We start from the raw sequence: 26,616 nt of genomic DNA on the forward strand, positions 1-26,616 counted from the left end.
TTTTTAAACTACCCTGCACCACATGGGCATCGCAACGTACACAGAAGTGAAGATTTGGCCTCGGTGATGTGACAAAAATAATTTGTTCGCGAACTGAGAAAACTTACAAGAAACTAATTGAGTGAACTTGGAAAAACGTTTTTTTATCATGCATTGTGTGCGACCGTCTAAACAAAATGCTGAGTTGTACCAAGCAACATAAATAGTCATAAATCCTGACATGACTCATGTGCAGCTAAAGCAACAATAAGTGCTACACAAAGTAACAATAACTTTACGACACGTAAGCTAAAGTAACAATAAGTTTACTACACAAAGCAGTTACTGTGAACCAGTTGCGCTGTTTCGTAGCGAGAAATAGAAAGGAACATTTTACTGCATCGGTAACAGGGCAACTTCATTTGCCATCTTTATGGTTCGTAAACGACATTACGCAAGAATGCAAACACATCTCGCTGCTCTGGGCACCTGTTAGATTAAAAAAAAACCGCAAATCGTCAACAGTGCAGCTGTAACAAAAATTCTGTGCCCACTGTGAAATCCCAGAAGCTTGGTTTACACACTGTAAACCTCCTTGTCTCTTTGCAAGTCTAGCTAAACATGAGATGTTGATTGTACTGCGCGCGTTAGCAATTCAATTCCCCAGTTCGCTTGCGACGAAAGCCTTAAATAAGTGATCCGACACCATTATTCATCAAACCTGCCTTCAGGGTCGCATAAATTTTATTTAACTCAATCTGCGCGCAAAAGACCTGTTATAACGGTTGCATTTATATCTCTGCGCTGGTTAAAATTCAGTAATTTTATGCTGTCTTTCGAACAGACAAAAAATATCGTAAGCTCTTAGAAAAAATGTCGGCGGAATTAAGTGGTGTTACCTTTACAGGGCATCCCACAAATGCAAGAATGCGTCATGCTACCACTGAAAACGATTGAAACTGCTGTTGTAAACTGCATTACAGACATCTAGACTTCCTGATTTGTTTCTATTTACGGTTTTATTGAAGGCTCAAAGCCATAGTCTGGAAAGATCGAGTTTGCTACGAGCCGCGGCGCACAAGTTCATTGTCAATATTGCGGCCGCTCTGATATTCCCGATGGGTCGCCGCTTTTTTGGCTTACTAATGAAAACTTATTGCCGCTTCCATGCTACTTATTGAACGTTGAGGAACCGAACTACAGCATACCACTCTTGTCTGCGCCTTTCGTGCGCACATACGGCGCGACAAAGACACGAAGCGCGCCCACAGTGTGCATTCTCCCGGGCCGATTAGCGAAGCATCCATACTAGCAGCGCTACGCTGTCGCCACCTACATGTTGATCTCGCGGCGAATAGTATGATATAATATAGCACAGTGGAACCCCACTGATACGTCCCCCGGACTTGCGACGACCCGCTTCTTACAACGGATAACCGCGGTCCCGGCAAACTCTTTATAGAAACAATGCATTAAAAACACCGATGATATGACACTCCGGTGCACGCGTTCCGCTTCATACGACGGACCCTGGTGCGGATAAACTGCCGTTTTTTCATATTTTACAGCGTTTCGCTGCCTCGCACCGACCTTTCTTAATTCATAACCCCCGTTTGACGCTGCTTGGTGAGCAAAGGTCAGCAGGCGGGTCAGACCCCTTACTGAACAGATGCAAGCAAGTAGGCGGGTACTCGTTAACGGGAGTTACCCTGAGATGGCCCCACGCAGCAGCAGTAGGCCAACGCGCCAACCGCGAGCAGTCAAGTTCAGGTGGCAGGTGGACCGTGAATTCGAAGCTCCCGTGGAGCCGCCGACAAACGCGGAAACATATACGACGCAGCCTCACGGCGATGACTGGACAGCCGCTTTCTCCGCCCGCTAGCCAAGTTTCTTCGTTACACGACGCTCTTTCTCCCTATATCTCTGCTCTCTGCTTATCAAAAGCCGCGTTGTCACTCTGCACTTTTCTTTGCTAGAGCGCCTCGATTGATTTCGTCCGCCGCAAGGGTGGAGCAAAATACAGGAGGCGATGGGAGGAGACACGTACCCGTTGGCATCGCTATTTTGGGTCCCTCGCTGGCCGCCGCCGCAAGTCACTGTAGCAAGACCGCGCTATAATTTTCGACGCAATATGTATTTCGCATCGTTGCGTCTTGTGGGAAGCGAAAACCGCTATGTGTTGAGTACCATGACCCAATAGCGATGGCAAGGGACCATTCAAAGGATGTCTCCATGTACGACAATGCTGTTTGTTGTTCATCTCCGCCTTGTATATATACTATCCTTCGGTTCGCTTGGCCTTGGCAGTTTCACACTCGCCTTTTCCTATCTCAATTTGCTCGACCACGTCGGTGCGCGGCGTTTGGCTGGTGGGCTAGCTGGATGCCATAAAGGGGAAGGGGGCACACACAACGAAGGCGTTGCTTTTTTTTAACTTGGGATTTCAGTAAAGGTTCGCAAATAACGCCAGAACACGCTAAATATAGCAGTTTTAATAAATTCTTAGTCCACCTGTCGCGTGAGACCATCTACTATGCCGGCATTTATCGGTACCCCGGTCGTACGAACCCTCCGTCATACGATGCTTTCTCGTGGTCCCTTGAAAGTCGTATTATCGGGGTGTCACTGTATATTATAGTATAATATAGATAGTAAGGTGTAGTATAGTATGGCATGGTATGGTATAGTATACTATAGTATAGCATAGCATAGTATAGTATAGTATAGTATAGTATATTATAGTATAGTATAGAATAGGATAGAATAGTATAGTACAGTATGGTATGGTATAGTATAGTGTATGTAGTATAGTGTAGTATCGTATCGTCTATAGTATCGTATAGTATACTATGCTACAGTACTCTATCGTATAGTATAAAGATTAGTTTGGAAAGGGGAAGTAGCAAAAGCTAATTAGAATGCGTCGTGAAGATGTGGTATGATATCACACTATTTCGAATAGGAAGCATTTCAACGTCATTATTATCATGGGTAGGCGTGTACTTGCACGTGAACCTATCCTTTGTTGCCGTTAAAAGAACCATAAAGAGAGCAGTCGCTCTGTTTTTTGGAACGAGTGGACAGTTCGACTACGATTTTTCTCGGTGGCAAACGATGCTTGCATGCAGAAGAAAAACAGCGCAGAAGACAGGACAAAGTAAGGAACCACAAACCACAGGCGCTGACGGACAACTGAGCGCTTTATTGTAGCAGGAACGGATATATCGTAACATAGAAGAACGAAAAAAAACAACAAAATGAGAACGAAATAAAGATATCACACCGAAAAAACAATAGCCCATGACAAAAGGTAATCCACCACGTACCGATAAAGCGTCCTTTCTTTTGAGCTATTTTTTTTTTCGTAACACGATGTACCAACCGGCCCTTCAGCAAACCCTTCATGCATACGAATTTGCATTTAGAAGGGCAGATTTCAAAGCTCCCTCTCCCTTTCTAACAGTTATTACGTGCCGACAGTACTTTGTGGCATGGTTTGTCAATTTACTGTGTGAGAAAAACCAAGGGTCAGTGTGTTGACTTGAAGTAGAGGAACGCAGCCCCGCAAGAACCGAAAATATGGCAATGACCAAGTAAAACCTAGTGGACTGTCTCTCCTCTTTAATGGCGTGGACGTACCCATAAGTACCACACTTATTTCAGACGATGAACTTGCAGCTGAGGTTTAATTTTGACTGCATTTGTAAAAATAGAGCCTAACTTAAAGGTTCAATGAAGAAAAATACAAGTCTCGAAAAATCGCCGTGTCAGAATAAAAACATAATGCTATTTTTAACGCGGACTTCAAGAAATGAAGCTAAATTTTAAGGAAAACAGATGAAATAGTGGCGACTCCCCTACAACTCTCTCGGAGTACCCGTATACCCTGAGAGGGCTAGCTGAGTACTACCCTACCACCGCCGGCAAACATGGCTGTGCCATAGCATCGTTTCTTGTGGTTAAGTTCTATAGCGCAGCCCGAATGCTAAGAAGGTGTTAACAGATTGGTTTCTCTATTTTCGATACCTCCTCAATGACGTCACTGCTGACACTGTACAGCAGAAACCTGCGGTTTGCCCTGTTGTGTTTTTTGCTACCCTTTTGTTGGCGGGTGGCAGGTCGGACAAAGTTCTTGGGGCCCGAAATGGAGTTGAGCGAGTTTTAATGACGTACTGATTTAAAAAAAAGGCTCCGTATCTGCTTACTTCTCTGCAAATGTCGTCGAAACACGGTAATCTTCTGCCGCCCATGCCACGTAAATGCCTCTCTTTTCCTCTCCGCCCACCTCTCAGCTCTTCCCCTCGTGCCTCATTCCTTCCACGATAAACACGGGGGAGATTTACTCACCCAAGCAACCACATGTAATGCCCAGCTTGCACGGCCCCTGTACGTCCATGTTTGGATGTACAGTTTCGGGTGTACAGCGGACATCCAGACGCGGATGCACAAGTCTGAATGGCATCCGCCAATGGACGTACAAAGTTACTACGCAGCATCAAATACCGGCTTAAATTGAATATAGTAGCAAAAACAAAACAAGCTACTTTGCTTTTCAATTATCAAGATTTTGTACGTCAATACCCTGCATTGTATATTGCAATTTTCATCTGCATATTTCTAAAATTAAGACTATCTTTTTCACATTTTTGAAGTAGCTCACCGTCTCCAACGGTTATGTGTTTGGACAAGGACATATCAGAATGGAGAACCGCTAACGAATCACGTGATGAAATTTCACTGTGCTCATGTATGGCTGTCTGCCCGGTTGTGTGTTGGCCTCGAGCACTGGAGCATTCATTGTCGGAATTTATCGCTATGCGATTCTGGAATTTTTTACTGAACATCCAAAATACATACGATTTCGGACGTCCGACTGGACGTACGGAAGCGTTAAATCCGGATGTTATACGGACGTACATGGTACGTCCGGTAAACCCTACAACCAATCAATTTTTTATTTGCTATTGCAAGTATCAAGCCCACGTCTATTTCAAATGAAAAGAACACTGTCTAGTATCAATTATGTGTCGATGTTTTGCCTCAAATATGCCTAATCTCCTTTTTTGTTTGTTTTGTTCAGCAATGTTGGCAAGAATCAAGTACCTTCGCAGTTTTTGTGGTTTTGAAAAATTTTGCATATATATAAACTTCTCGTTTCACAATTCTTTTTATGGTTTGGCCCGGTGACTAAATCAAGAAACGGACAGACAGACAGACTGACGAAAATTTTCGTGTTTAGAGGCAGCCCAAGAAAGACTATCGTCTTAAGACAGGAAGATGTAAGTTACGTTTATGGTCCTTTTAACTGTCTTTCACGATGAAGACGGGCGGCCCCAGTCAGTGACAACGTCGCCGATATAATTCAGCGGAACATCATTCAGCCGTCAAATAGTCCGTGGTCTTCTCCGGTTGTGCTAGTGCAGAAGAAGGACGGATTGGTGCGATTTTATTGAGAATTGAACAGAATAACCCGAAAGGATGTTTACCCAATGCCACGGATTGATGACACCCTACATTGCTTACAAGGCACCGAATATTTCTCAACGGTTGATCTGCTCTCGGGGTACTGGCAGATCACTATACATGAGGAGGATAAAGAGAAGACCGCGTTCACCACCCCCGATGGGCTCCATGAATTTAACGTCCTGGCATTAGGGCTTTGCAATGCCCCTGGAACATTTGAACGAATGATCGACCCTGTACTCCGTGGTCTCAAGTGGAAAACATGATTCTGCTATCTCGATGACATCGTTATATTTTCTTCGAGTTTCTGTGAGCACCTAAAGCGACTGGATGACGTTCTCACCTGTCTATCCAATGCGGGGCTCCAGATCAACGCTAAGTACCGCTTCGCTAGTCGAAACATTAAAGTTTCTGGGCACGTAGTGAGCGAGGACGCTGTGAGGCCTGATCCTGAGAAAACTGCTGCTGTAATCAATTTTCCGCCGCAGTTACAACAAAAGAATCTGCGAGCTTAGGCCAGTCCTCGAACTTCCGTCCTTTCGTCCGGATCTTTGCTGCCATTGCTTCCCCTCTCAACAAGCTCATGCTCTGCGGAACACCGTTTGTGTGGTCTGATGAGTGTGAACAGGCCTTTCAAGAGTTGAAACAAGCACTTACTGGCGGTCCAGTACTGTGCCACTTTGACGTGTCCCGACCAGTTCTTCTCCACGTGGACGCCAGTGGACATGGCTTAGGTGTTCGCTACCGCCGGAAAATTGACCGATTTTAAGGGGTCCAAGAAAACATTTTTTTCCTGCTAGAAAAATCGGTTAGGCACTAATTACAGCAACACAAAATACAGAATATTTAACGGCATTTTCAATAACACCAGTTTTTTATGCTTTATATATCTTAGTTGCAAAAAAATATATCAAAACCAAGTTTTTTGTGAAGTTGTCGAAAAAAATGATAAAAAAATGAGTTGTGTATATCAAACCACCGGTAGTAGAAAAAGAATTAGAATATACATTTTGGAGGGAAACATTTCAAAAACACGCCCTAGAAAAAATGTCGACTTGCGCGGAACAGTTTGTCATATATAAAAAAAAAATGTTAGCACGCACGGCGCTCGTGTCATTCAGTGAAGCCCAACCTCCAAATCAAAATGTGCAATTTCGGGTGGCTCCCTGGAATAAATCTTGCTGTTTGACATTATCAGAGGCGCCAATTTGCCCCAAATAACGTAAAAACATCTTGTCAATGACTGACTTTGCATTTACAGCGAGCACAATATTTGGGACAAGCATGCGATGCGGAAAAAGCATGCATGCATTTGAAAACGGAATGCCGTGGTTGATGCTTGTTGACGTTCACAGTCAGTTATCTCTCAAAACATAAAGCTGAGCTTTATTGTCATCTTCTTACTCGCAGTTGTAGCCTTGGTAGCAAAAACTAGGTACGATGCGCTAGAATCGTGCCCTGCGGTCTTTAGCCGAGTAGCAGTTGCGTGATAAAAGCGATCAGCACAAGGAGCCTCCTCTATTGCAGCACCACCTAACATTTTTCAAATGAAACAGTACAAAACTTATCGGAGACTCCGTCCGCATAGACAGTTCAACTAATAAGTAACACTAGACACCCGGAGATGCCCTCGTATAGAAACGAAACTGGAAGGCGAACAGCTGGCAGTGTAAGGCTGGTTGGAAGCGCTGTCCTCGGCGGAACAGATATCTGGCGGCAGGGTAGGATCTTTTGACTTGCATCTGAACTTCTTATCGCAGAAATCGGTTTAGATGGGGGAAATCAGGAGCGGCGTGCTTTGTTCGAGGATCAATCGCGGACTCTCAAGGCCATGGAGGAAAGGAAATGTTAGGTTAGGTAAGGTTAGGTTAGGTTAGGTTAAATAGAGGCGTTATAAATTGGGAGTGTTCTTCGGGGGGGGGGGGGTCATTCTGAATAAAACCAAAGTGGTGCTGTAGTAGTTGCAGCTACCCCTACCGTGTGTGTTTCAGTGTGAGCAAGAACGTGAACAGACATGTTTGTTTTCCCAGGTTACCGCTACTTGGGCCCCGGCAACCCCCTGAATAACGGACAGCCAGTGGACGAGGACGATCGCATTGCCCAGCAGCACGATCAGGCGTACAGCCTTGCACAATGTGACTCGGACATTTTTTCAGTAGACCGGACCTCTGTTCGTGAGTTTGCATCAGACTTTGCACGCACGGGCAACTGGCACTCTGCTTTGGGAGCAGCAGGTTTGGGCATAAAGAACGTGGTCGAAGAAAAGATTCGGGGCCGGAGCCTATGTGGAATGCCAAGTAGACGGAAACGTGGAAATCAAGAGGAATACGATTCAACAGCAGCAAAGCGATTGTACGGTGACAGCGGACTAGCAGCAGAAGCAGCAGCAGCAGAAAACAGGATGCCGGGCCCGGACGAGCTTCCATCGGATGCCCCGGCAGCCCCCGGTGGAGCAGGAGTTCGAGGTCACCATCCGAATAGTGCCGAAGTCGTTCAGCAGATTTTGCGACTACCTCGGTACCACGGAGTGGTAACAGTGTTCCGTGACAGCAAAATTGTCACCCCTTGGGGCTATGGAATGGCAAGCATTGAAGTTGAGTAACTGCGTAGTAGCGCTAAATATGAATTTCGCGATGCAGAAACGAAACCGAAACTGTTGTAAGCTGTTCGCGAATGGTCGTGTGGTAAATAGAACTACCACACCACTTAGAACAACGTGCGCAAAGGCAATAAAACTGCCTAAAATCATAATGTAGCTTTGCAAACAAACACTGTTTTCAGCCGATTTCTGGGATTATTATTGTCAGGTTGTGAACCTGACGATTGAAAATCGTTTGCTGGTTCACCATTCACGCCATGATGGCAAAAAACAAACGTTGGTGCAGAGTAATTACTAGTGGCACGCATCCTTCGTTGGTAGCAGTGACGCGAGATAACCACGTCCCTTTTCCACACCCAGGCGATTCAAACGCGTGTCAAAAATCACATTTTTGTTGCAAAAATGAAAACAAAACTGATTTTGAAAGGCCATTTTCTGATATCACTCCAAACAGATTTACTTGTTCGAGAACGCCTAGAACGCTATGAAAAGGTGTTCCCAAAGTATCGATCAAATTGAACGATTTTGAATAGGCGCGGTAGCGAAAGAGTTAGGTACTGTTTTCTTGAAGACTGATGACCAGAAAGGGCTGTTTCCTGCGCCAGCCGTTCTCTCAGTCACGGCGAGAACAATTACCCGATTACCGAGGAGTGTCCCGCTGTTGTTTGGGTAGATCAGAAATTCCGCCCATACCACTACGGCCGTCACTTTACACTCTAAAAAAACGTAGTCAAAAGGGAGTCGTTGCTGCAATGACTCCCTTTGATTCCACTAAGACTCTCTTTTACACTCCACTACTCTGTTTAAAACAGGGGGGTCACAGGGACTCTTGCACTTTGCAATGTGGGTCACGTGTAAAGAGCATTTTTAGCATATTTTTGTTTGCTGATTTTATTTTCACAGTGCTAGTTAGGTTTGTTGGTACCGCATTGCAAAATTTCGGGGCGCTGATACAAACACATACAAAGTAAGAATATACATGTGTGTGTCCCTGGCTTTGTTTGCGTCTGCGTATAGGCGGTACATAATTTGATTTTCTAGCAATGCAAAGCATACAAAATCTAACACCCCGTTTCTGAAAAAAAGATGGTTGAAACGCCAAGCTATCTCCGATGCAAATGGAAAGTTCACAATGCACAGTACTGAGCTAAGCAAATGTGGTGGTATTTTTTAGTTGCGTAATCAGGTAATCTGAATATGAGGCTTCGGTTAGCACAGCGTTGTCGTTGATTTGGACTTTGGCTGATTGGATTGTGGACGTTCCATTTGTATCGGAAAAAGCTTCGCATTCCTCCTCCTGCTTCTCTTCCTCTTCTCCTTCATTATGTGGCGTCCAAAAATGTAAAGTTGGCTTTCGTACTTCGCGTTTCATCGTCATTACAATTTGCCCTCCCATTGTGTAAAGCTGGCTTTCCTACTTAGAGGATTATTATCACCATCACCACCTTCAGCCCTTCCATGGATAAAGTTGGCTTTCCTGCAGTGCGTTCTGGCTTAAAAGATCCAGCATTGAGGCACGAGAGCTTCACTTCAATACATTTTGTGAATATGTCGCATCACAAACGGAGGATCAGGAAAACATGCCACATCTATGGTAGCCAAATTTCTTTATTCTTACCATTGTCTGTAAGATGGGTAAATAGAAATGCTAAAGCGCGCAAAGACTAGCAAGTATTATAATATTGCATAGAAATCACATGTAACAATAACACGGTATACTGAATGAGTAGTAACGTCTTAATTTTAAGCTATTCCAAGTTGATAAAATAAGCAGCTTGACTTACATTGCTTCTGTATATGATTTAAATGGGTTGTCTGTTTTTTACATTAAAAATAGTACAACTGGTGCACCGGATAATGCTTTGCGAGCAAGAACAACAAGAATAAACTTATATTTCGTAATACATATAACCATGCAAATACATGGTCTCCTCAGGGACCCTACAAATTAGGTGGGAGAACATCTGGACGTGTGATGTGTTCGGAACTAGCTTTTGCGCCTGAATGTGGCCGTCCGGAAATTCAGCATTTTTATGCACAATATTGTTGGCGTCTTTCTTGCACAGCTTTGCTGTCGTGCAACAAAGCCTACCCTACTACAGATGTTATTTTCAGTTGCCTTTTATCAATGAAGCTGTAAGTTTATTACTTCATGTGCCATTGGTAATTTTGTATATGAAGTATATATAGATGTAAAGAATCCCAGCTGTGCGCGTTCCGACCTCTGTGTTCAAATGTTGCGTCAATTCACACCAGGCTGACACAACCAAAAAGCAGTAAACAAGTGTTAGTCATTAAAATCATTATTTGCATTTCCTTTTATTCAATAGATCTATTTTATACTGATATATTCATTTTATTTATACGTAATAAAGCATGTTTCCACAAAATTCGCGGTGAGCGCGAGCACGGGCGGCGCTGCGAAGCGCGCCTTCGTGACGTCGCCTTTGGGATACTTGCATTCGTCGTCTACTTATGTCAGTTGTTCAGATTGACAGTCAGTTCGTTATGATAACGGTTCGTTCGTTATGATAACGGTTATGATAGCCTTCAACGGTCCTCTGGACAACGTTGTCTTGGGCGCGATCGTTATGTCGTAGCACAGACCTTCTCATTGAATTTTTAAGTGAACAAACAACGCACACTGCAGATATGCCCCTTCTTGCCCGCAGCCATAGTAGAGTGAACTAGAACACAGAGTGGTTCAAACGCCTATACTATCAAACATCAAAAGTGAAGCAAAAAACGGGTAAAATTCGTTAGGGGCGCTGCTATCACAATTCTTAAACACTCGCTTCTTGCCATTTGAGGACGTTAATCTGGTGCCATATGACTTTTTGTGCTCCTAGGTTTGTTTAGCTTGTGGAAGTTCCGCATGACTGAGCAGCATACTGAACCCCCCAGGCCGACCAAGTGCATTTTTCGGGAACAGGCGGCGTTGGTAGGGAGCGTTTATGTTGCGCACAGTGATCCACCCTACTGGCTGCATCTTTTGGATGCGTGCGTTTGCTTGCCTGAGTTTTAATTGGTGCCGACCTTTGTTAGACTGACGTGCTTACCCTTTGCGGTCTGTTAGTGTTTAAATTGTGTGTCAATTGTCTTGGCAGACTTCTCTCTAAACTTTCCATGTATTAAAGAAGGAAAAAGTTAAACATGTGGCGCAGTGGTAGAGTACTCGCTCCATATGCAAAAGTCCGGGGTTCGATTCCCACCAGTGCTGCTTTGTTGTGTCTTTGTTTTGGTCAGTTTTTTTAAATGTCCCCTTTACCTTGGGTAACTGTGCTTAAGGGTTACTGTATAGACGTTAAGTATTTATTTTCTGTTCGGCACGACATTTGAGAGTTATACTCTGACTGTGAAATAAATATTCGTGCTTCTTTGGAACAGACAATCACGGGCTAATTTGTAGTTTGCGATTATAAAAAAAATCAGCACCTCAATTTTCTTAGCGCCGAATACGTTTAATACATATTTACGCCTACATATACACATAGAGTAATACATATTTACGCCTACATATACACATAGAGTTTCATACAAATATGAAAATCTATGCCTATACATGATTTTCTTTTATGCAACGTTACATTTGAAAAATCTTCGCCTCATAAGTGCGTGTTCATGCAGAGAGGTGGTAGTCAGAGCCCGGCAGCGTTTTTCACCAAGCATTAAAAACCGAAGGTATATTAGGCGAAAAAACATATATTTCGGTAACTGATGCGCTACCGATTCATATTTTAGATGAGAGGACTAGTCGCTTCACGCCGGTTTTTAGCATGTAGGCGCTCTCTTCAAGCCACGGGGTGCAGTATCATCCATGCGATGGCTCCGCGTTGCAGAGGTTCATGTAGCAGACGACGCCAGAGTTGTTGGTGGCCGCCGCTTCGCGGCGCCGCCATCGCAAGAATACAGGTAGCTGTATTCTTACAGGTACAGGTAGCTGTATTCTGTACAGCTACAGGATTCGAGGTAGCTTCGAGGTGTGAGAGAGCTTCGAGGTCTGAGAGAGCTGTCGAGGTGTGCGGACGTACAGAGCGCGGCGGAGGCATCGACGACGAAAACGGATAAGTGTTTGAAATTTTCTTGGAAAACATTTTTATGTTCTGCTTTCCAAAATAATTGCCATGTTCTGTTTAGTTGTTTGTACCTGCGTGTCAACTGTGCTTGGAGGGAAGGCCTCTGTCAGGCTAGCCGCCTTTTGCCTTCCCTCCGTTTTTCTGTATTCAGAAATTAACCTTCAACTTCAACTTCAACTTCAAATGTATTATTCTTTTTTTAGAGTGACCATGTTTTAGAGAGAGATGTAGGTTAGTTGAAAGGGGCGGTAGTTGCTAGCGTAGGGAAGTGACCGAATGAGATGTTTCGCGCCGTTGTTGCACGTGGCGGTTTGTAAGCGTGATAGTTGATAATTCGTGAAAGAAGAATTGATGCTGTAGGAAAGAATCGCACGTTGCGGCTTACTTTTAGATTGGAGGCGAGCGCGCGAGAACGCGGCAGTGAAGTAAGCCATAGTTAGGCACGCCTTCGACGGGCAGTACCTTGCCTCAGAGGAAGAAGCCGGGTGTGGTGCGCACGGGGTGCGAGCACGAATACCCGCTCGAAGAGACGAGATTTGAGTCGGTCGAGGACGCGGAAGGGGATGACTTCAGGTGCAGAGTGTGTGTGCTAGCGTCGCGACTCGACCGGCTCGACGAAGAAAGGGAGCAGCTCAGAGGTCAGGTAGGCGAGCTACAGGAGGAGTTGAAGGATGAACAAGAGCAGAGGAAGGCACTCGAAGCGAGGTTGGTGCAAATGGGGCTCAAACTGGCGACGAAGGGTGACATCCCGACAAACAATGAAATCCGGTCACAAGGCAGATGTATCGGCAGTGCTTGACCCCGACAAGGGAAAGGAGGAGGACAAAGACTCCACGCCGGAAGACGATCCCAAACTGGCGCTGACTCAGCCGGTGCGGGAGAGGGTGGCAGCGACGGGGGGCAGCCAGGAAAAGGAAGAAAGGCGCATGGTGATCGTGGCGGGGGACTTCAACGTGCGGTACTCAAAAATGGAAATTAGAGGCCGGGTGAGAGAGGACGAGAGAGTGCAGGTTGGCGTGTTTCCGGGGCAGACGGTCAGGGTAGTGTTAGAAAAGGCAAAGGATAAAATGTAGGAAAATATGCAGGGGCAGAACCTAGTGAATATCGCAGGAGGAACCAATGATGTTCTGCAGGGAATGGGCGCGGGAGTGCGCAAGCAGCTAGAAAAGGGGGTGAAGGAACTTCGGGCGCTGTGCCCACATGTGCAGGTCATTGTGAGCACAGTACCAGAGATAATTGGGAGAGGAGTACATGTGGAAAGGGAAGTTGTAGCGGTAAACCGAGACATACGGGAGCTGGGCAAGGAGCTGAGTTTCGCTGTGGTAGACATCAACAGGGATGTCCGATGGGTGGTCCGGAAAAGGGCGTTCCAGTGTGACGGAGTGCATTTCAACGGACAGGTGGGAGCAGCCATCGGAAGACGACACGCGGCGCGAACTGTGGCTTTTTTAGGGGGCCCACAGGCCTTTGCCAAGATGGCGTAGACAAATGCAAGGTGCAAAAGGAGATAGCGGAGTCGTTGCAGTTCGGTGTAGGCAAACGAAAGGGACGACTACGGCGTGTAAAGATGAGAGGGCGAAACTGAAGACCGCGTACATAAACATGCAGGGTAGCAGGAAAAGAGAGAAGTGCATGGAGATTACTGAGCAGCTAGAAGAGGAAGATATGCAGGTATACGCTGTGACCGAGACGCACCTACGGGACTTGGAGGAACCTCCGCTAATCGGAGAGTATGTATGAGAAGGTTGTAACAGGACCGCTGGATTGAGAAAAGGCGGAGTAGGTATGCTTGTACGGCAGGGGGCTAATTGGAAGAGAGTGAAAGAAGACTGTAAAGAACATGTGTGGATGAAAAGGATAGTGGAGGGTAGGGAGATGGTTTTAGGGGTGTCTTACCTGTGGACGGGTAAGGATAGCAGAGAACAAAACGAAAACTGGTGGCGTGTCTAAAAAAGGACATCGAAGATGTGAAAAGTTCCGGGGAGGTACTATTGGTAGGGGATCTGAACGCCCACATTGAAGATCTAGACGGGTACAGAGACTTCAACGGAAATCTAATGCTAGATATGTGTTAGTACCAGAAGCTGGTCATAGTATATAGAGAACAAAAATGCCAGGGTCAAATAACGTGGGAGTGTGGTAGGACAGTCGAGTATTGACTACTGCCTTATTTCAGAGGGACTTTATGAAAGGTTGGATAGAATGACGATAGATGAGGAAGGGGGCCACAGTATGGGCAGTGACCACAAGCGCATAAACCGGAGTTTTGGGAAACTGGGGGGCGAAAAAACGGGTCTACCGCGGCGGCGCACAAAGTTAAACAGCAAACAAATTGCGGATATAGCCAAAAGCACAGAGGCTGACATAGAAAGAAATCCTGGAGAAGAGTGGGAATATGACAGGCTCATCAAGACTATGCAGGAAAAAATAGTCAAGGCAGAGGGGGCCAGTCGATGAAGAGGAAAAAAACACCCAAAATCTGGTGGAACAAAGAAATGAAGGCGGCGATAGAGAGGCGTAAACAGGCGTCTAGAGAGCACAGGCAGGCCAAGAGGATCGGGAGACATCAGGAGGAGGTGAACCTAAAATGGGAGCAGTATAAGCAAATGAAACAGGAAGTGCAGCAATTAGTGCAGGAGAAAATAAATGGGGAAAGCGAGCGATGGGCAGCGCAAATACGAGGATGTTGTAGGGACGCGCATAAAAGGTTTTGGAACCATGTGCAGGCATTAGGGAAACGTACGAGTCCCACAGAAGGCGGTACTATAGAAAACGGGCAGGGGCAGATGCTCAAGGGAGATGAAGCATTGGCATACCTACACAAAATCATCACGGACAAGTTCGGTAAGGTGGATGAAGAGACCCCTCAGCGACACAGAGATGTCGCGGCGGGTAGGCCAGAATGTCTGGAGATAGATGGGGACAAGCTGAAATGGAAAAGAGCAGACGAAAAGGTCCCCAAGAATACCGCGGCAGGCACGGATGGGATACCGATGGAGTTGAATAACCAGTTAGGACCAAAGAGGAAGGGGAAGCTACTGCAAGCCATCAGAACAAGGATAGAAGAAAAGGCAATACCGGCTGCGTGGCAAATGAGCAGGATAAACTTAGTGTACATTAGCAAAGGAGTCAGGACAAACCCGAGCTCGTATAGGCCAGTAACTGTCACGTCAGTGCTGTACAGGTTAGCAATGCAGGCATTGAAGTTCGAACTAGAGCAGTGGGTGGAAGAAAATAGGATATTAGGGGATCTTCAAAAGGGGTTTCGAATGGACAGAAGACTAGACGACAACTTATTCGTGGTAAGCCAATGCATAGAGGTGGCGAAGATGCAAAACCGACCTTTGTGGTTAGCCTTTCTGGACATTAAGGCGGCGTATGATAATGTAGACAGGGAGCGGCTTTGGAGTATCCTGGAGGACGAGGGATTTGGGCAGAATTCATTAGCTTACTCAAGGAGCTATACCGGGAGAACCAAGTGCAAATAGTGTGGGAGGGGGTAACATACAATAGGTCTGTATACACCTACAAGGGTTTGAAACAAGGATGTCCTTTTTCTCCGCTGCTGTTCATGATCTACATGGCGGGGTTAGAAAGGAAGCTACAAGTCAGCACTCTGGGGTTCCGGGACAACGAGTTCCGGGACTAATGTATGCAGACGACATACTTTTGATGGCGGACAAGCAGATAAGTATGCAGGGCTTGATGGATATATGCGGTGAAGAAGCGAGGCACCTTGGGCTATCCTTTAGCAGAGAAAAATCGGGGATCATGGTCTTTAATGACGGCGAGGAGCACAAAAGAGTATCAGTGCAGCAAGTAGAAATACCATTGGTGAAAGAGTATAAATATTTAGGAGTATGGCTGAACAGCAGCGAAAATTACACGCAAGCGCATGAGGCTCACCTTAAGACGAAAGGAAGACGGAACGCGGCTATAATAAAGCATATAGCCCTCTGGGGATACAGCAAATACAAGGTGGTAAGGGGAGTCTGGAAAGGGGTCATGGTACCAGGATTAACTTTCGCTAATTCGGTTCTGTGCATGAAGTCAGAGACCCAAGCGGGCCTGGAAGTAAATCAGAGGGCGGTAGGCAGATTAGCCCTAGGGGCCCACAGTAAAACTACAAATGAAGCGGTACAAGGGGATATGAGTTGGTCGACTTTCGAGGCGAAGGAAGCGCAGACAAAGATAAAGTTTGAGTAGCGACTTCAAAATATGGAGGACGAAAAATTGGGTGCGAGGGTGTTTAAGTACCCGTATATGAGGAGCGTGGACACGCAGTGGAGACGGAGGACCACACAGCTGACCAAGCGGTACGGAAAGTCGGTAGGGGAAAGCGGGGTTTACACAACAGTTAAAAAGCAGGTAAAGGCAGCAGAGACGACGAAGTGGGCACAGGGAATGGAAGCGAAAAAAACCCTGGAGACCTATAGGGCAGAGAAAAAGGAAATTAAGAACGAGGGATTCTATGGCAATGCGAGAGGCAGTGCGTTGCTCTTCGAGGCACGGGCAGGGTGCTGAGAACCCGGGCATACACGGGCAGCTACAGGCAGCAGGATGAAACGTGTGCATGCTGCGGCGGTGATCGGGAAACTATAGACCATATTGTCAGGAGCTGCACACAGATACGCCCACTGCGGGGTGAGGGGGAAACGACGCTGGCGGTGGCTTTGGGATTAGGGGCGAGGTTGAACCTCAACTTCAAGGACATAGACGTGACGAAGAGGCGACTGGAGTGGTGGTTGAGGAAAAGTAGGGAAGGGATAGGTACGCAGGCGGAGTAACAATACGGATGAGAATTTAGAACAGCTAGGGGAGAAAAAAGGGGGATGGGGGCGATTAGTTTAAAACAGAAAAGAGGGAGTGAAGGGAGAGAGGAAGCAAATCTATAAGGTTAGCTGGGAGTAGGGCAAGTAAACGTAATAAAACAGGCAAGTCGGTTGCTGACAACCGACACCTCGATTCAAAGGAAAGCCACTAATCATCATCATCATACAAAAAAATTCTCTTTAATTTCGCAGTATTAATAATAAAGTCCAATTACTTAAAGAAATATTTATTTGCCTGCTTATATTTTTCTATAATTTTGTAAAAATTGATTGTTTTTGTTTGTTTTGAAATTATCCACGCAGAAGCTCAAGTTACCACTGACCACCGCGTGGCGGCAAGACGATCGCAAGACTTCAGGGGATTACCCTTCCGTACCGTTACCCTGTTTTTCCTTCCTTTTTGGCAGCTCGTTTGAACCACTCTGTGTTCTAGTTCACTCTAGCCATAGCGAAAGCCAATTTGTGAAGACGGGGATGTATGGAATGCAGCCTGAATAAAATATCCACGCGATCTTTGTGAGCCTCCCAAACACCCCCAAACCTACTAATAAGACGTTTGTGATGGTACAGAGAAATTAATGCGTTGGGCACAGAAAAAAACATTCATCTGATGCAAGTAAAGAGCAACGAAAGAAATAGAAGGCAGCCACTTTATATCCTGCTGTGCGATGCGCGCGTAGGGGCCCGCTGCTTGGTACGTAGCATTAGACTGTTGACTCTTCATAAGAGCATCTCAAAAATACTGTAGGGAAACCTCCGCATTTTGAATACTTATCCAGAAGCTCTGAGCGCTAAACCGCGCGAATAAGCTAGAAAGGACGAGTTACACACGATCTTCTGACCGATGCTCTGAAGAAAGTCGTTCTCTCCTCTCTGGTGTTACGAAGTTGTGGGGGATACATCTTGAAATTATTCAGATGTGTCAGAAGCTGGAAAAAATAACTGTAGTATAAGAAAAAGGTTTTTAATGCCCTAGAGCGTCAAAGCGGGCGATTTCTAGCGCAGGCACTGCTGCCCCTCACAAGCGTAGTGTAGCAGACGACAACGGCGCGAGTCCATAAGCCGACGTCAGAGCCAGGGGGCGCCACTCAAACATCTGGTCAATCGCCAGTAATGTATTTGCCTCTGGGTGTGAGCGTTGTTACAGTGTACTAGCAGGGGCAGTGGAGCGACCTCCGCTCAACGCGTGACTATCGCAACGTCGACTGCAGCAGAGTGAACTAGAAGTGGGAATTGTGGCTGCCCGCGTTGCAGACTCGGTACGCGGCAGCGGTCGCAGGGCCGTGCGGCTTGCGCGGGATTGTGCAACAATACGGCAAGAAGAGAGGTTCACTTGCGCGTCGCGAGATGGCGCCACCGGCGCGCGTGGCGTTCGGTGTGATGTTGGCCCTGCTGCTACCGCTCAGCCTCGCAGCCCAGTTTCACCGCCTCGCGCGGGATTTTTGATTTCCCGGTATGGCTTCGATGACGGACGTTCCACTGAACACTTCTAGAGCAGCAAATTGGTGAGTGTCTGCAGCATACTACCCCAGAAAGACACCGTGACCAGGCAGTAGGCCTAGGTGCGGCGCCGCGAATCGAGGAGCACTGCCTTTGGGGAGCCGCCTTTCTCCCAAAACCAGTCCTCGCCGTTCCCCCGCAAACCTGTTTCCCGTGCCACCGTCTCCGTGCGCCTGCGGATCGGCGCACTCAGAGAAATGGTGAAAACAAACGACGCGGCGGGAGGATGATGACGCGCCGCAGGTGCAGTGCGACCAGTGCCGCAGGTGGGCGTACCTGGATGAAACCGGCTTCAGGACTCTCCGGGATGCCCGAACGTCAGGAAGCTTCGTCTGCAACATTTGTTCCTCTAGCGCTGCTCTGGCCCGTAAAGTGGAGGCTGCGGAGAAGGAGGCAACCGAGCTCAGGAGTGTAGTAATGCAACTGCAAGAACAAGTTCTGCAGTTGACCGCCCAGCCCCGCCTCTCCGTGGACAACAGCTCTGAGGCGGAGGTCACGATTTCCAAAGAAGGGGACCCAAGGCACGAGACACCGGATATCCTACAGTCACCGGATCACACATCGCGCAGTGGTCGTGCACAGGGTGAAGTGACGCCTACGGAAGCTTCCAGCACTCTTGACATATCTGCGCGGCCTTCTCCTGCGCCGGCCGCTGACAAACCTGATGGAGTTGAAACTGGAGTTAAAATCCCAGTCGTCGAGCAGCCTGTTCCTCTTGTTCTCCCTGCGCAAGATGACTCGGCTACTAGATGCCTGCACTGCTCACAGATAGGCGGCCGAGAGTCGCCGAGCCACAATGATGCCGATGCAAAAATCGTTGCCAGCTCTGTGTCACCCCTGTCACCGGCATCCAAGCAACAGCCGCAGGGAGGAACGCCCTCTTCCCAACAACACCGAGCATCGAGGTCGCATCCAGGCCCTGGTGACAAGTGTGTCTTCCCTGCTCAGAGTGTCGACCGTGAGGTCATCATTGTCGGGGACGGAAACGTGGGCGCGATTGCGACATCTGTACAAAGAGCAATCGAGCTGCCTAAAGCAGTGGGGTGTATGTACCGGAAAGGGAACAGCTCAGTGGCAACAGCCATGGAATCCATTGCCAGGTACGACCGCAAAGCTCGGCCAATTCAGCGACGCTACGTTGTACACGTCGGGCTCACCGAAGTGATGAAAGGCCAGCCCGAGCAGGTGACGCGTGAGCTGGATGGCGGCATAGACCGCTCGACCAGGTTGCTCGTATGCTCCATACCTGATGTCACCAATCAGGGCGAAGAGGTACGGGCCGCCGTCATGCTTGCTAATGCCCAGCTGCGAAAGTGGTGCAAGCGAGCCGGGCATAGGTTCGTCAACCTGAACAAAGGCTGGGTCGCCACGATGTGGGAAAAAGAGGGCGTGCGATACAGTCCTCAAGGAATCAGCTTCGTCGCTGAAAGGATCTGTGAAGCTACTCAAGGTTTTTTAGGTCATCGGCTCCACCGTGGCCGCACGACGGCTCAGAAACCGCAGTCTTCGCAAGACTCCAAAATGCCGAGGAAGCATCGCAAGTCCCTTGCGTCACCAGTGCACAGGGCAACGCAAAACGACCACAGCGTCAACGCACCACACCACCCCCAGCACCAAGTACAGTACCAGGCTACTCCCCTTTGGCCACTGGCGTTCCCTTGGGAAAGGTCACCGCCCCCAACCCCTTTTGCACCTGCGACAGTACGGGTGCCCCATGGGTTAGGGACAATACCCCGGCCCCAGCCTCCTCCTCCTGCCCAACATTTACCTGTACCGCAGTTGTGGCCAACACCCCCGCAGCTAACGGGTCCACCCAGTGCGGGCTTCGACCTGTTCCGACTGGTCGGCGACTTCGTTCGCCACCACATGGCCCAACAGTGCGGGCAGTAGGGAGATCAACTAAGCTGCAGCGAACCCACCGCAGTCGTCGACGCGCACATCGTAGGGGTCACCAGCACCGTGCCTCCCGGCCAATCCCAAGAGAAAGTACCACATCGAGGGAAGTCGTGGAGAAACAGCTGCAAGTAAACCGCTCAACGACCCATGTTTTGCTGCCGAGCACACCAACAACAGAGACCAGTGGCCACTGTCGCAACACGGCACCACGAACTCATAAAAACCAGCACGCCAGCCCCAAGACACGCAAAACTGCGAAGCGCCCACGCAGACGCAAAAAAGCGAGAAGTACGGTCGTGGGGTTCCTGAACATACATGGTGGCAGAAGGCGTGCTAGGTGGGAGGAACTATATCAGGTGCTACAGGAGGAAAGAGTGTCTCTATATGCCATAGCCGAGACCCATTTACGGGACCTGGAGGAACCGCCGCTCCATCCGGACTGGAGCTGGGCTGGCTCTAACCGATCAAACACTTCCCGGAAAGGGGGTGGTGTCGGCTTCTTGTGGCACAGGGAGCGGTCGTGGGAACCGCTAAATGGAGCATGCGAGAACCACAAATGGGTGACGGGGCGTATACACAACGCCGAAGTGATTGCGTGTGTGGTGTACCTCGGGGTGTCACACGAACACTACTCCGAAAACGTGGGCATTGCGCGATGCATAAGGGAAGATATCCAGCGCTGGGGCAGAGACAAAGAAGTCCTACTGATGGGGGACTTTAACGGCCACATACAAGAACTGGATGGTTACCTTGACCACAATGGCGGCCTTATGCAGGCACTAGCTGAAGACCTCGAGCTTGAGGTTGTCAACCTGCGTGCGGACTGCGAGGGGACAATCACCTGGTGTGCCCGCGGCAGCAGCACAAGCATCGACTACGCGCTGATTTCGCCGGGCCTCAGCAAGATGCTGCATACGGCGCATATCGACGAGGAAGGCCGGTACAGCTTGGGCAGCGACCACAATAGAATCAAACTCGAGTTTGATGCATCACCATGGCGCCGGAAAAAGACGGAACACAGAATACCAGCCTCACGGTACCTGCCTGTCGCAGCGTATGAGGAAGTGGCCAAGGAGTTCGAAGACAGCGCCAGGCGCCGGGCTGCGACGACATACGAAGAGTACGTCGAGGAGCTCCGGCGAATCATGCGCAAGCATGAAAAGAGAGTGAACTCCCGAGGAGGACCCCGTAGAAAAAGCTGGTGGGACAATGACGTACAGGCTGCACTACGGGCTCGACGGCTGGCTAACCGGAAACACAGGCAGGCGGTCAAGACGCTGAGCAAGGAGGCGGCGCAGGAAGCCTGGAAGGATTATCTGCTCAGAAAGCACGAGATGCAAGTCGTGACGCAGCGAAAGATAGCGGAAGCGGACAACCGCAAGCTACAGGACATAAAATCAGCGGGAAAAGGGGCGACGGCGAAATTCTGGTCGTACGTGTCATCACTGGACAGGAGAGCTTCAGCAGCTGAAATCCGTGAGGAAGACTCCGGTGCGGTGACGGATAACCTGCAGCGACACCTCACTGAACACATCCGCCGTCTCTACGCGGCGCCAAAAGAGACGGACTGTAGTGCCAGCCCACCAGATGCGCCGAGAGGTGCCAGCGCAGCAACAGGATACCTGAGCCACTTGGAATGGACAGTGTCGCGGCTAGCGCTGGACAAGGCACTCAGCCACATTAGCCCACGCACAGCCCAAGGCCTCGACGGAATCCCAGCCGGCATCGTGAAGATCCTCGGAGACCAGGCAAGAGAGCAGCTGGCCGATATCTATAGTGGCATACTCGCTGGCCAGCCAATACCAGCAGACTGGACCCGAGGCAGGGTAATTTTGACCCCTAAGAAAGGCGGGAACAAAGGACTACTGAGTGACCACCGTCCACTGACCATCACCAGTGTACTGTACAGGGTGTTTGCTCAAGTCCTAAAGGCATGGATGGTTGCCTGGGCGGAGACTGGCAAACACCTGAGCGAACTGCAAAACGGCTTCCGGCATGACCGCAGGCTTGAAGACAACCTGTTCGTCCTCACACAGTGCATCGAAATCGCGCGAAGCGAGGGACGTGAGCTCATGAGCTGCTTCCTCGACGTGTCAAAGGCATATGACAATGTGCCCCACGACACACTGCTGCGCTCCCTCCGGGCCCTTGAAATGCCACCCACGTGGGTAGATGTCCTGCACCGCCTGTATACTAACAACACTGTAGTAGCAACAGTGAATGGTGCTGTGTCAGACGAGGTACCGGTCCAGAAGGGTCTGAAACAAGGATGCCCACTCTCACCACTCCTATACATGCTCTACACGGCACCGCTGGAACGCAACCTCCTGCAGGCTGACCTCGGTTTCAGACTGGAGTATTCTACCGAGGGACTGAAGAGCCAGTGTTTCCTCCCCGGTCTCGTCTTTGCGGATGATATTGTGCTGCTGGCGAGCACCTCGGAGGAGCTCCAGAGACTGGTGGACATCTGCGCGGACACGCTCGCAAGGCTGGGGCTCTGCTTCAACGCGAATAAATCAGCAGTGTTGTGCTTCGCGGGCGACAAGGACGCAGAACCGGCAATACGGTTGCCTTGTGGGGATCCAATCGTACAGCATACCAAATACCGGTACTTAGGGGTACACCTTAGTACGGAAGCAAAGTACCTCACAGCCCATGAGGACCACCTGAGGCAAGCGTCCAAGAGAGCCAGCACCGTCCTACGCCGACGGTGCCTGTGGGGATTTAATCGTTTCCTCATGGTGCGGGAGCTATGGAAGTCAGTGCACGTCCCGGCGCTTACTTTCGCCAACGCTGTGATTTGCCTGACGTCTCCAACACGCGAGTGGCTGGAGCGCGGCCAGCGCGCTGTCGGACGCCTGGCCCCCGGCTGCCACGGGCGCGTAGCCAACGAAGCCACTGGGGGAGCTGGGTTGGTCTACATTTGAGGCGCGAGAGGCTCACAGCAAGCTGGCCTACGATGGCAGGCTCCGCCTAATGGCGCCACACCGTTGGGCACGCCGGGTCTTTGCGTACGTGCACCAGAAATGCATACGCACGGCCTGGACCAAACGAGTGCAACACCTGCGAAATAAGTTTGGCTTCTTCGCGAACGAAGTACGTGCAGACACTGCACGCGGGTGGGCCAGGCTGGTTGGGGCCCAGGTACAACAGCAGGAACAGGAAAGCTGGAGAAAGGCGATGGAAAAAAAAGACACTCTCCAGCTGTACCGACGATGCAAACCGGACATAAAAGTTGAACGGCTGTACGACAACAGTACGGGCAGCGCCCTCCTCTTCGAGGCGCGGGCCGGCGCGCTGCGTACACTGGAATATCGGAGCCGGTTCGACGCATCAGTGACGAGCACGCTCTGCCGGGCCTGCGGGGAGGAGGCTGAGACCACAGAACACGTCGTGCGTTGCTGCCGAAACCTGTTCACCCCGCTGGCAGAGGGCGCTACGCTCCCGCAGCTCCTAGGATTTGAGCCACTGGAGAACAGCCCCTCTCACGGCGGCTCGGAACAGCAAACCACGGGGGCCTTGGTGACGGTGGCCAAGAAACGCCTGAGCGAGTGGTGGACGATAGTGCGCCGGTAATTGAACTGAACCTGCAGCAACCGCTCCGCAAAGGCAGCCTGAACTCAACGACAGTGTGTGTGTGCACGTGAGTCATAGTGCGTGATGGACCGTCACCGTACGCACCGGCTCCCCGGAGAACGAAACTGAGCTCTCCGAAATTGTCCTTGCGTGTGTTTTTGTGTGCTGTTTTTTTTAAGGTTTGTGTGTGAACAGTTTATACGGTCTGGGCACCAATGTTGGAGCCCGCCCGATACAAAGGGTACGACCACAGATCATCATCATCATCATCATCATCATCATCATCGGAGCGGGGAGCTGGGAGTCGCTTCGGTGGGGAGGTGGCTGCGGGGACCGAGGACCTCTGCTGCGGCGCTCGGCGGCGGCGGGCGGCAGCTCCGAGAGAGGACGAGACGGCGTGCGACGGTGGAGCGACTCGGCGCCTTCCCCCTACGAGCCTGGACCGACCATCGTCCACCTGTAGCGGGGGAGTCGAACGACTCCGGCCGCTCGAGCAATGCGGGACCCATCGATGACCCGGAAGACGGGGCCAGCAGGGTTCTGGGAATAAACCCCCTTGGAGGTTGGCGTCGATTGCCTTTGTCTCTTGCCTGCCTCTCACGCCGGCGCCGTCTACACGGCAGCCGTGTGAGGAGGATCGTCGGAGTATGACCCACACCAGAAATTGCGCAACGTCGCCTGTAGTAGAGTGAACTAGAAGTATAGAGTGGCTCAAACGGGCCCCAAAATGTGAGGCAAAAAAAGGGGGCGAACCATTCAGGGCAGCTGCGAACGCTGCTCCTCCGTCGTAGCGCAGCGGATACAGTACTAGGCTCCTACGCAAAGGACCCGGGTTCAAAGCCCCGCTGTGCTATCGTGTTTTTTTTTTGTACCTCATAATGCATACAAAAGCGCCTAAACTGTACCGTATATCGTTGCTATGCACTAAGTCATTGGCTTGTTTATATTGGGTGAGTGTGAGTTGAGGAGGCGGCCATTTAAAACAACCAACAGATACTAAAACTTTAAAAATAGCTACAGCGCGAACAAAAACAAGAACACATACTAGCACATTGGCCAAGAACTGGCTGAAACTACTTCTCTAACTACCCTGCCTACTGCAAACTCGTACATAACCAGACTTTTATAGTTCAGGGAACCATCGTCGTGTTGCTTCTCACTTGTTACTATAAGCGAACAATGCTGCAAGGAAGACATGCAGCATAAACGGAATAAAGTTTTATCACCACGTATAAAAGGCTGAAGACTCAAGCAATAGCGCATACTTCTGCTGCTACATCTAACGCGAGGAAAGCTGCAACTAATAAATAAAAAATAATTCGGGTAATTGTTCATTAATGCTTTAAAGAACTCGTGTGAAATATTTGTCAAGGAAATGATGTGATCAATTTAACGAAACAGGTCTTGTTACTCTGTAACGTTTGATATTGTGCTTCTGCCATGAACTCGTAGTCTGCCTTTGTATCCTCGCTAACGCAGACAACACATGTTCTCAGCAATAACAAAGAAAACAGAAATGCACAATTTGTGTTTATGTGGCCAAATTATTTAATTATAAGAGCTAATTGTACTAGAATTCGCTAAATGAACAACAAACTAAAGATTAGCTCATTTGTACTCGGTGATGATCGCCTGCTTCGTCTGCACGGCTGCGCAAGCCGTACCCACAGCAGGCTCGGCGGGCTAGGCAGCAGCGCAATGGACCGAGCTAATCTTCCTCGCTTCTTTTTGGTGCAGTTTCTCGGATTTCTGTGCCTACAGCTCTCGGAACCACCCCGAGTGCCCGTCGCTTGCCCTGCCCCGGTCGACACTGTAGGTCTGCCGTTCACGGGCCGTCTTTTGACGTGGAAGGCGGACAAAGCGGCAGCTACCGACACTGAAAGGCCACGCGCATCCAGATCTACGCAGCCACCTCACTTCCACTGGCCATCTCTGGTGACATCTTGGCGATGCCGCACCTATCTGGAAGCCAGGACGTCCTGCACAGCGCATGCGTTCTACCTGGACATAAAACCCGCCCGGATCGTCGCAGCGCTCACTGGGCTCGGCAGCACCGCAATGGACTGAGCTAATCTTCCTCGCAACTGTTTGGTGCAGGTAACAAACCGGTATTGTCTTTTTGCTAAGCGAACAAGTTACCGTGCCCTAGTTGTGCTGCCGAGCCTACACTGGTTTTGTACTTTTGCTTATGACTGTACAAACGCGCTTGTGCAGCTTCTTTTGTTAGCTGGCGGTGTTGAAACAAACCCTGGGCCTGACTCCACCCACTCTTCTGACTTTGCCGACGTTTCGTCGCAAATGCTCAAGGCACCTAAAGAATTGCACTACGGTCAGTCAGCTATGTTAGAGCAATTAAAAGCAATTCAGACAACGCTAGTGGAGCATGAAAAGACCTTCAGAGAGATGAAGGAACGACTAGATAAGATCGAGTCAGACCATGCTTCCCTAGAGACTATGAGGCCGCAACTGACGGGACTGCAGTTGGATGCTGATAACAATGATCATCATATAAAAGTGATGACGGCTCGAATCAATGACGGAGAGAACAGATCAAGGCGCAATAACCTGGTATTTTATGGGCACCAGGATACCCAAAACGAATCGCGGGGAGAGTCGGAAAAAATAGTAATTGAGCACTGCAATCTCCTCCTTCAAACTACCGGTCAACCCCGTGACATTGAAAGGGCCCATCGCA

At 49.1% G+C, this 26,616-nt stretch overlaps 1 protein-coding gene across 1 annotated transcript; it reads left to right on the top strand.

Moving 5' to 3' along the window:
* The first annotated feature begins 7,456 nt into the window (after positions 1–7,456).
* LOC144163838 (uncharacterized) lies at positions 7,457–8,044 on the top strand. Its single transcript, XM_077694545.1, has one exon. It carries the CDS (start codon positions 7,457–7,459, stop codon positions 8,042–8,044), a length of 588 nt encoding a protein of 195 aa, XP_077550671.1.
* The last annotated feature ends 18,572 nt before the right edge of the window (positions 8,045–26,616 follow it).

The sequence above is a fragment of the Haemaphysalis longicornis genome, unplaced genomic scaffold (assembly GCF_048455015.1).
Source record: "Haemaphysalis longicornis isolate Haplotype H1 unplaced genomic scaffold, Haemaphysalis longicornis Haplotype H1 scaffold_1, whole genome shotgun sequence".
Taxonomy (NCBI): Eukaryota; Metazoa; Arthropoda; class Arachnida; order Ixodida; family Ixodidae; genus Haemaphysalis; species Haemaphysalis longicornis.